The 11,642-nt window shown below is 35.9% G+C and overlaps 1 protein-coding gene across 1 annotated transcript in view; it reads right to left on the bottom strand.

Annotated features, from left to right (window-relative positions):
* Positions 1–2,598: 2,598 nt before the first annotated feature.
* UBP25 (ubiquitin-specific protease 25) overlaps positions 2,599–11,642 on the bottom strand; it is a 50,106-nt gene continuing 41,062 nt past the window's right edge. Inside the window, exons 8-10 of the mRNA XM_089995373.1 lie at positions 3,289–3,408; positions 3,075–3,172; positions 2,599–2,905 (exon numbers count right to left, since the gene is read on the bottom strand). Coding sequence (XP_089851499.1) covers positions 3,157–3,172; positions 3,289–3,408 — 136 coding nt within the window. The 3' untranslated portion in view covers positions 2,599–2,905; positions 3,075–3,156. The remainder of the gene's footprint in view (positions 2,906–3,074; positions 3,173–3,288; positions 3,409–11,642) is intronic.

Below are 11,642 nucleotides of genomic sequence, written 5' to 3'. Positions count from 1 at the left end.
GTGAATGAAGGATGCTACAACGTTATCGACAAACCAATCATTTTCCTTTCACAGGCATTGAATTCCGATACATGATATTGTATTGGTTTTGTAAAATTTTAAATGATACACATTTCTTTGAAATGAAAGTATTTTAATTGTATCATATTATTCTCTTTTAAATTAAGTATAATACTTTTAAGTGTAATGTAACTCGCCCGAGGTTTCGAACCACTATTCAAAAATATTTCGGCTAATGATTTTGATAAAGAACGAAAAAGTTTTAAATTTTCATGTATTTTTCAAGAGTTGAAAATCTCAGGGCGTTATAGACATGATATCAAAGCGAGATGAAAATATTGGCACACAGCTAGAAGTACTTCTTTGCATAGATTATTATTGTTTAAATGTTTGTGATTACATAGGATATTGAGATACTAAAATTTTTTTTGGTAGATGTCAACTATTGAAACCAATACCGTCAAGACATCTAGAGTAGCAACGAAAGAATACTCTAAGAAGCCTAACTTTTTCAAATCATCTGAAAAAATTGATGATGTTAAATTCAGACAATGTAAGAAATATCCATAATTCGCCAAACATGAAAAAGGATGCAACATGATCCTTAAAATGAGATATGTACACTTTGAAGGACTAGGGATAGATAATCAAAGAACAAAGAACTCTTATTCCCCTCATAGTCATGAAAACAATTTCTAAAAATGATTGGGATATGACAAAAGAAAAAATAGAAAGAAAAGTCGATCATCCACGATTCATTCAAAAAAGAAGTTTGCCCCATTAGCAACCAAACTCGAAAGGCAATGATTCTCAAGATAGACAACCATGTCCCCGTAATGCCGGTGGCTATTGCAGTAAGAGGGGCCATTTTGCCCAGAAATATCATAAAGAGGCGGCAGATGGTTAGCCTCTTTTGTAATTACTAGTGAGCTGAGATTTTTTAGCATATGCTAATACAAGATATAGTTATGATTAATATTTTTTTATACTCTCAATCTGAAACCACTTAATCGATTGAAAACATAATGCTCAAACTCACACACAATTGGATGGCATCATAAATATAACACACAGGAAAATTGACCAAAGAATGTAGCTATCACGATTACAACTAGAACTTGGATTTTCAGAGAACAACATACCTTCGATAGAGGCAGTTAACAAAGATTCAATTAAAAAGAAACTTCGAGGAAATGGAGAAGAAAATGTCCACGAACATGAAATTACATGTTTGATATACACATGTTTGGATTTTTCATTCATATGTTTTGAATTGTGAAATATGATTGATTCGATGTATTCAATACGCATGTTTTGGATTTATATATCCATGCTTCAAGATTCAGTTTATGAACCTACGACGGGCATGAAATATGATAACTGATATGATTGATGCATATATGAAATTATTGAAATACATTTGATAGAAATATGTGATTACTTTTGGATATATAATCCATTGAATGTTTGAGCCCAAATAGATGACTCATGACCTTGCATGGTTATCTAAATTGATTTGGGTTGGTGCCCCCAAAGTAGTGGCAATAATCTTGTGCTTTGATAACTGAATCTATGACACAATTATTTTCATATAAAGGCATTTCCCACCTCAGGCAAGAGGAATGCATGACGCATAGCTATTTTCATATGATAAAGCCAATCATAAAAAATTTGCACAAAATTCTTGTTCTTTGTTGATGCAAGACTATATTGTGAGCAACATAGCAAACTACACAAATAAAACAAGAAATGATGGTATTGTACGCCAAAAATGACATGTTTCTAAAAAAATGCCTTGCAATTTTTGAAATTCGCCCGATGTCAAAATTTATAAATTTCTGACTATAAAAGAATCTTTCTACCCTTCGCACAAGCAAATTTTCTTCGGATATGATAACTTCATCACAAATATCTAAATATAAAATTTTTCTTACATGCAAATTTTCTCTTGATTATGTAAATTTTCACTCAAATATAACTACAATTTTTTTCCCAAATATGCAAATTTCAGTAGCACTTTTGAAGCACAGTTAAAAGTTTTAACAACACTTTTGCAAATATCAAGCATGAGGTCATTTACCATACATTCACAACATGAGTTGCAAAGGTCACCAAAATGTGTGAATTGTTGAAGTATGAAGCTTGATTTCTACCTTGATATAAGCCCCTGATTTTTAAATAACCAACTTCACGGTAAGTTAGTTGGGGGTTGCAACGAGGCAACACCCCCTTGTCTGTAAGGTGGGAGTTCAGGGGCGTGAGGGATGTGAGACATTTTTTAGGTTATTTATTTAAAAAAAGTATGCATATTTTGAGGACCTTCATAACTCATAATTGTGAAAGTTCCCAAAATGTCCAAGCCTCCTTTTAGTAAAATTGCATAAGGGACACAAGGAGGAGGATATTCACAAATGTGGGGAAGAAAATTCACATATTTAAGAGAAAAATCGCATATTTAGGATAAAATTCACATATTTGAATATTTGAGATGAAGTTCGCATATCGGAAAAAATTCATTCATATGAAGGGTAAAAATGTCTTTTTACAACAAAAAATCGCAGAACTAAACATCGAGCGGATTTCAAAAATTGCAAGGCATTTCAGGAAACACATCATTTTTGTAGCACAGTATGGTCATTTTCCACAAATAAAAAGCCGCATGCAAAAACTTGCAGCCAATACGAAACGTCAAGCATAGCCATGAAATTCTAAATCAGGGATATGAAAAGAGAAATTTTGGCTCAACAAAAAAGAAACTTTGACAGTGACAAAAATGATATTTAATAATTTTGCAAAATATCTCCTCAGCCTCTTCTGTACTGCAGAAAAATGTAAAGAACAAACTGCCACAGAATTGCTCTGGATGATATTCACATGATCAATTTTCAATCTTTCTGGTGTTGACCTGGGAAATCACACAGCAGGAAAAATAAAAACAGCATATTATGGCAACCCAAAAGAGGGATCGTCAATTTAAAAAACCATAAAAAAAGAACAGTGATTTAATGCCATAAAAAAATTCAATGCCAAAAAACGGTGTGAAAGAAAAGTGTTTAATGGATTAGGATGTGTACCAGTGATTTCCATCTCAAGCGAGGCATCAATGCTGTGAAATATTTCAAAGAACATAATACATAGTGGGGAAGACACCAGCGGCTATATGCCTTTGCTCCTGCAAGCAAATACAAATGCGTAAGAGCTGAACATGGCTACAATGATTGCTGATGGCTACTTTCGAAAGATGCACTGAAAAAATGAGAAGGAAAACAAGGCAGAAGGTTAGCCAACCTCAGCATAAAGTCATGTTGCCCTAACATGAATGATTCTATGCGTTCAAGTAGATGTGACTTCAATGCTTGTGGAATTTGTGAATTAAAGGTTGCTTTAGCATCAGATATCAAGAGTGGCCTGAAAATAAAGCGAGGAAGTATATGTTAGATATATGAAGTCAAAATATTTGATAAGACATTGATGACTCTTAACATAACAAAAATGATGAGATCTCATATTGTGAGAAGTTCATAAATTTTTAACAAGTCATCTAGATAGCTGTGTATATACAAGTATCCACGTGCCTTAGACCATCTCAAAAATGCTTTCTTTTGGTTAGCAATAGTATATTGGTGAACATCTATGTCACAGGGATTCGGCTAGCAGGGTGCCGCACCCGTGTCGACGCGACTCGACGCGGGTGCAGCACCGGGTGCGGTCAACCTGACCCTGGGTGCGTTGAGTGCACCCAGGGTCATTTGTGTCCAATTTTTTATTAAAAAAAAATTGTCCAATTTTTTTATTAACCCAGTATGCACAAAGAGGGAGCTGCGCCGGGGGGAGCCCCAGGACCCCCCACCCCCCTTTCTGCAAGGGCAAAAACTCTGAATCAGGCTCCACAACTCATCAGCTCGACCCCTCCCCTGCACAAAGAGGGCGCAGGGAGAGGGCTCGACCCTTCCCCTGCACAATTTTATATATATATTATTTTTATTTTTTTTGCCGCACCCCCATACCCAAGTTTTTTGAAAGTGCCGCACCCCCGCACCCACACCCATGTGACAGGTGAACATGAAAACCCAGTATGCGTTGTACCTGAAACCATGTATCCACGTGCCTTAGACCTAGCATGGCATGTTGTGAGATAGGAGAATATCAAAATATACTTACCCTCCAATATTGTTCAGTGATCTCACAAAAATTCCCATTATCTTTTTGTTCTCTGTCTTCCATTGACACAAAAATGCTATTGGAGATCATGAAGATGCAAAATGATTGCAGACTTACTTTCAAGGTTCCATCAGATCACCTACCTACAGCCTTATGTGTCACTTTAAAGGACCAAAAGGCAGCAATGAGATACCACTCATCAAAACTTTACCAGCAGACAGACATTTCCATAGGTTGCGCTTTGCATGTAGAAGGATGCAACTATTTCAAGTGGTGAGATAATATAGGTTGAAGAAAATAGGGGCAGACCAAAGACTTGGAGAAGCCAACAAGAGGCATTCAAAACTACAGCTTGATTAAGGCCTTAGCTTTAACTAGAGATGAACATAGGATAAGAATCATCAAGTAGGTCCTGTGTACATGGGAAAGGCCTTGATAATGATGACGGAGATGATGGCAGTGCATAAGAAATGAAAGAAATATTGAGGTTCCCCAAATCCAGCCTTGTTAGAGAGTTTGCAACTTTTTTTGTCTCCAAAGACTACAAAGCCACCGTCACAGTCAGGAAGTCCAGTTCACTCTATAGCTTGCTCATCGTAAACGTCCAGCTGATAATTAGCCTACAAACTATTTATTCCCATGCTAGGTGGCAAAGAGCATTTACCAAGTACAGGAACTTTGCATTTTGTGACATTTTAGGAAAATAAAATCAGGTTGCAAGACCATGGTGTTTGAATTTTACACATTGCTCGCAGTCAACATAACTTTTTCCTGAATACCACAATTCAACACCAAAGAATTCCCCACTGCCACCATATAGCATTCACCTCTACTCGGTGATAAATAAACCATCTGTTCATCTTTTGATCGCTCAGATCTTTAATAAAACGTGGTCTCTATAGAACCCCAATCACCAACCCTTCCATGAATAGCTAAGAACCAATAAGTCCAACATTGATTCCTTCAGATGTGTCAATTGGGCAAATATGTCCATAGTGACTAGGATGGGCATCTCTTATGACACAGATGCTTCACTTACATTGTGTACCCCAGGACTCTTCATGGACATAGTTAAACCAATGTTGCACACAGTCAACATTGTGTGATTAACTTTACCAATTAACTTTTATGATCTCGATTACTTATTTTGCATTTGTTTGCATTTTCCTTCTTTTTTCTTTTAAAAATTGTTATTTTTATTATATTATAATTATATATATTTGCTACAAACAATTGTACCTAAAATCTAGTTGGGAACTCACTTGTTTGACTCAATCTAACTTCATAGATGCATTTAACATGGTCGATTTAATTGACCCATGGATCATTTTTTCGATGAGAAAACTGGGTTTCTTGAGTCAGGAAAGTTTGGTGCATTTATGACTTAATTTTTGCATCAGAAAACCCTGTACACATCGGATTTCAATGACCCAAAGGAGGATCCTTACCAGACTGAGTATATGGATCAAATCTATGAGGTTAGTTTAGTAAGGATATACATGCTAGGCAAAGTGTCAACAAAAGACAGGCATGCTAGGTGAAGTGCTCATGTGAAAGACTGCATGTCCCTGTATCCTAATTTTTGAGAACCACCATATCATAACAAGTGTATCCGCATTGTCTCCCATTCCCACATTCATATCCATGTGACAGAGGATACTACTTCCTAGAATACAACTTTTAATTTAGTTAGAAAAGATGTACTATTAGTTTTAATTGTTTATATCTTCTATTTGTCTCATTACTTGGTGCAATACCCATTCACTGATAGGCATCAGGTCAAGATGGCTCAATAGGCTCATGTACCCAACCCTGATGTGCCAAGTCACACCAAATATTTCCAGGCAAGGATCTTGGTCGATTGCCAATATGGTTTAGCTGAAAAAAGTTACTAGGATAACAGATTAGGTCAATGGATCTTGGTTGATCTTTGACAGAAGTCCAAAAGGCTTATTTAATATACTCAACCTTTGTTGAAAAGTATATTAATCACTTGTGCCTCAAAGGTGAAGATCATCTTGCATTGGATTAGCCAGAATACATTAAACCGTATTGGCTATTCTAGGCACCCACATATAGGATCATGGCAAATGTATTTATGCATGTGTCGTTAACACCCATGACATTTCATGGACGTTAACAAGTGAAACCACTTTTTGTTTTCCCCTCATATTTCGAGATAGCATGATAGTTCTATACACTAGTAATCACAATACTTCAGGAATGCAAGGCATCTTTCAACATGTTACTTTTATATGTTTATAAACACCCTTCACGCATAAAACCATCAATGATATTTCAAAATAGATAAGAGGCATAGATTTCATCCTATTAGATCCTAATGTGCATGGGCCAAGCCCAATCTTTTGGAGGGGAATTAACCCAAATTTTCGACCAATAGAAAAATAAAGTATGTTGGATTTTTAATAATCATTCTTCGTATTTTATTTATTAAACCTCACACTCCCTCTACCTGTCTATCCTCTCAATTAATTACTCTACACTTCCACACGTAATGAAAACACAAGTGAACAAGAACAATGCCACTTACGGCTACAATGTATGCAGACACACAAAAGCCTCTAATGGGCAAAATACAATAAGCCACAAAGGGCTAATACATCACTCACAAAAGGAACAAGAAAGCACAATAAAAATAAATATAATTTATATTCAAAATACTTAAGAAAAGCATTAACAAGAGAGCTTAGTTGTCAAAGGTGATGCCTAGGCGCAGCCCCACCGCCTTGGCGACCAAGCCTGTTATTTGTCTATTGCTTGTATTATGTCTATTGTTGAGAAGAATAAGACATATTATGTCTATTGCTTGTATTATGTCTATTGTTAAGAAGAAGGCATTATTTGTCTATTGTTTGTATTATGTCTATTGTTGTTGTTACTTTTTTTGTATGCATGATTTTATTTTTTGAGCATTATTCATTCACGATTTGTTTATTCAATTGTTAATTTATTTTTAATTTGTTTGAGGAGGTTAAGGTTATGTAATATAATTGTTTTAAAGTGTTCAACGAACATATTATTTGTATACTGATTATTAATTCATTTTATGTTGTATACATGTTTCTTATTATATGTTTTTTGTGTTTTTTCTATTTTTTTATTTATTTTGGGCCCCGCCTAGGCCTTTTTAGGGGCTCACCGCCTAGCGCCTATGACAACTAAGCAAGAGAGAGAGGTTGAAACCCTCTTTAAATAGGTCACAAAGCAGTTCAGTAGAACTGTTGGAGATCTCCCAACAGCTATAATTATAGCTGTTGGGGAGCCCCAACAGCTCAGCTCTATTGGCTGTTTACAAAAATGCCCTTTCACTGATGTGAAAGGGACGCCAAAAAGAAAAATAAAAAAAATAAAGATTACAATGCGGCTACTGATGGGCAACTCCTATTACATAAGGAGAAAATGAATAAAATGCCCCTGGTGGGCATTACTAATTTACAATCATAAGAACATAATATATATACATATACATGTATATATATATATATATATACATAAACAAGAAATATATATATACATGCATTTATGTGTGTGTATATATATATATAAATAAATATATACATATATGAATATATGTATATATTTTAACACCCCCCTCAAACTGACAGTGAGATTACCGAGAGTTTTCCAAGAAGGAAAGAGAAGCAAGGCGAAAGCAAAGCTTGCTTTGGTGAAAAAGTCTGCAAGTTGATATTCTGATGTAACATAAGGAAGCTTAATAGTGTCATTTATAAATTCTTCTCTAACACAATAATAGTTCATCTCAATATGCTTTTTGCATTCGTGGAAGGTGTGGTTGCTAGCAATATAGAGCACACTTTTGTTGTCGCAACACATCTTCGAATGAGTGAAGATGATGACTCACATATCTTTGATCAGACTCCTCAGCCAAACAAGTTCAGTAATAGCAGTCGCCATGTGACACATTTTGTTGTTTATTACATTGCCATGATATAAGTGAATCCCCAAGAAATACACAGTATCTTATAGTAGAAATATTATCATTGGGGTTACCACCTCAATCAAAGTCAGTATAAGCAATTAAGTTAAGAGATGAAGAAGAGGATAAAAAATTTCTTTTTGTTATTATCCCCTTAAGATATCAAACAATTTGCATGACGGAGGCTATGTGAACAGTAGTAGGTGCATGCTGAAATTTACTTGCAGTACGAACAGCATTTGTTATATCTGGCCTGATGATAGATAACTAGGTAAGAGAACCAATCAACTGAAGATAGGGAGTGGGATTCTCTAAAGGAGTTTCATTATTAGCCCTCATCTTTGCATTGATTACCTCTGAGGTATCCACTTCTTTTTCGTCATTTAGACCAAATTTAGCAATAATACATGATGCAAGCTTCATCTGAGAAAGCACATATCCCCGAAGAAAATATGCAACTTCAATACCTAAAAATTATTCCAAAAAACCAAGGTCAAACATATCAAAACCTTTTTTTTAATATTTTTTATTTTTTCAATATCTTTTTTATCAATCATAATGATAATCATATCATCAACATATAATAATAAGATAATTATATTGCTTCTTGCATTTTTCACAAAAAGAGTAGTGTCAGTATAACAAGAAATAGAACCACTATCAATAACATCCCTATTAAATTGGTCATATCAAGCTTTTGGGGCCTGCAAACCTAGGAGGATGATCCATGTAAACTTCTTAACAAAGCTAACCATTAAGAAACACATTTTTGACATCTAACATATAGATACATCATTGTTTGATGGAAGTTAAGGCAATCAAAGTCCTAACACCAGTCATTCTAGCAACAGGGGCAAAGGTTTCATTATAATCAATGCCATACTCATGTGAGTATTCTTTGGCAACTAGCCTAGCTTTATATATCTCTAAAGAACCATCACTTTTTTGTTTTTACTTTAAAGACCCATCAACACCCCGTAGTCTTTTTCTTAAAGGGTAAGTTTACTACCTCCCATGTACTGGCTTTGTTAACTCCGTCTGTGTATAACTATTTAGTTATACACTGTCGGTCCCAAGCCCGGATAAAGGAGGGTTGTGGTAGGCCAGTGATAGCCAGCATAAAAACTTAGTCATTCCCTATGAATATGAACCAATATGAGAATTTCGTTGGAGCGTTCCCTACTGAGCGACGCGTTGTACTCTATAGGCCCGGAGGCAGTGATAAATGGGCAAGGGTTGCTAGGTCGTCGCCCAGAAGCGACGCGTCACACCGACGCCTGGTTGTGGTGTCAAATAGGCAAGGGTTCCCTCACTTTGTTGGACGGGTGGGGGTAAAGAAGTTAGTCCAAGACCATAGAATTAGGTTAGCCACTTGGAACATAGGGTCTTTAACTGGTAAGTTGGTAGAGTTAGTAGATGTTATGTGTAGGAGAAAGATTGATATTTTATGTCTACAAGAGACCAAATGGGTAGGTAAGAAAGCAAAAGTGATAAAACCTTGAGGATATAAGATTTGGTATACAGGAATAAGTAGGAATAGGAATGGAGTAGGGATTGTTATGAGTCGTGAGTTTATAGATAATGTAGTTGAGGTCCGTAGGAAGGGTGATAGGATTTTACTTATTAAATTAGTATTAGGTACGGATATTATTAATATTATTAGTGTTTATACACCTCAAGTAGGTTTAGATGATTCCATTAAGTGTCAATTTTGAGAAGATTTAGATGGAGTAGTACAAGGGATATCTTATGGAGAAAAACTTTTCATCGGCGGTGACCTTAATCGACATGTAGGCATTAGTAGGGATGGATTTGAAAGTATCCATGGAGGCTATGGTATAGGAGAAAGAAACAAAAGTGGAGAAAGGATTTTAGATTTTGGTTTGTCCTACGATATGATCTTAGCAAACACTTGGTTTAGGAAGAGGGAGTCTCACCTAGTAACATTTAAAAGTGGGGTTAATACGAGTCAGATAGATTTTTTCCTACTTAGAAAGAGAGATAGGGGTTGTTGCATCGATTGTAAGGTTATACCGGGAGAAAGTGTGGCTCCACAACATAGAGTCTTAATTTTAGATCTTAGAATTAGACAATGCCGCAAAAGGGATAGACATAGGATAGATCCTAGAATTAAGTGGTGGGCGCTGAAAGGAGCTAAACAAGGAATGTTTGTAGAGCAGGTAGTTAAGGAAGCGGATTGGTGTCTCGAGAAGGATTCAGAATCAATGTAGAATAAGATAGTGGGTGGCATGAGAAAGGTGGCTAAGGAGGTATTGGGTGAGTCTAAAGGCAGTGCACCGCTAGGTAAGGATACATCATGGTGGAACGAGGATGTCAAATTAGCTATTAAGGTTAAAAGAAAGTGTTATAAAAATCTAAGTAAGAGTCGTGATAATGAGAATTTGGAGAAGTATATGATAGCAAAGAAGAAAACTAAAAAAGTAGTTCGAAACGCGAGGGATAAGGTATATAAGGAGGTTTATGACAAGTTGGATACCAAAGAGGGCGAGAAGGATATTTATAGGCTTGCAAAGATGAGAGATAGGAAATCGAGGGATCTGGGTATGGTTAGATGTATCAAAGATGAAACGCAAAGGGTTTTAGTCAAAGATGAGGAGATTAAGAAGAGATGGAAAGATTATTTTGATAAGCTATTTAATGGAAGTCATGCTCAGGATCTTGGAGACTTCTCCATTCCTTTTCATGAGATGAATCGTGACTTCATGCGCAAGATTCAAAAGAAATAAATTGCAGAGGCTTTGAAGAAAATGAAATCAAGAAGGGCAGTTGGCCCAGATGGTATACCTATCGAGGCTTGGAAATGCTTGGGAGAGAAAGGTTTAGAATAGTTGACAAATCTTTTTAACAAGATTTAGCGGACAAATAAGATGCCTAATGAGTGGAGGAAGAGTACGTTGGTGCCTCTATATAAGAATAAGGGTGATATACAAGATTGCACAAACTATCGTGGTATAAAACTCATGAGTCAGACTATGAAACTTTGGGAGAGGGTGATTGAGTCTAGGTTGAGGAAGATTGTCATGATATCGGAGAATCAATTTGGTTTTATGCCTGGAAGATCAACTATGGAAGTTATACATCTTCTTAAACAACTTATTGAGAGATATAGAGAGAGGAACAAAGATTTGCATATGGTTTTTATTGATTTGGAGAAGGCATACGATAGAGTACCTAGGGACGTTCTCTGGTGGACAATGATGAAGAAAGGTGTTTCTCTCAAGTACATTAGTATAATTAAAGATATATATGAAGGAGTAGTAACTAATGTCCGCACTTGTGGAGGGGTGACAACCAATTTTCCTATAACAGTTGGGTTACATCAAGGATCTGCTTTAATCCTTTTCCTATTTGCTATAGTGATGGATGAGCTTACGAGATCAATTTAAGAAAATGTGTCGTGGTGTATGTTGTTTGCTGATGATATTGTTTTGATTGATGAGTCTAGAGCTGAGGTTAATGCTAAGTTAGAATTATGGAGACAGACATTGGAAGCAAGAGGTTT

This window comes from Nuphar pumila, chromosome 2 (genome assembly GCF_984573655.1).
Source record: "Nuphar pumila chromosome 2, dmNupPumi1.hap1.1, whole genome shotgun sequence".
Lineage (NCBI taxonomy): Eukaryota > Viridiplantae > Streptophyta > Magnoliopsida > Nymphaeales > Nymphaeaceae > Nuphar > Nuphar pumila.
This window is presented reverse-complemented; position numbering and strand designations above follow the sequence as displayed.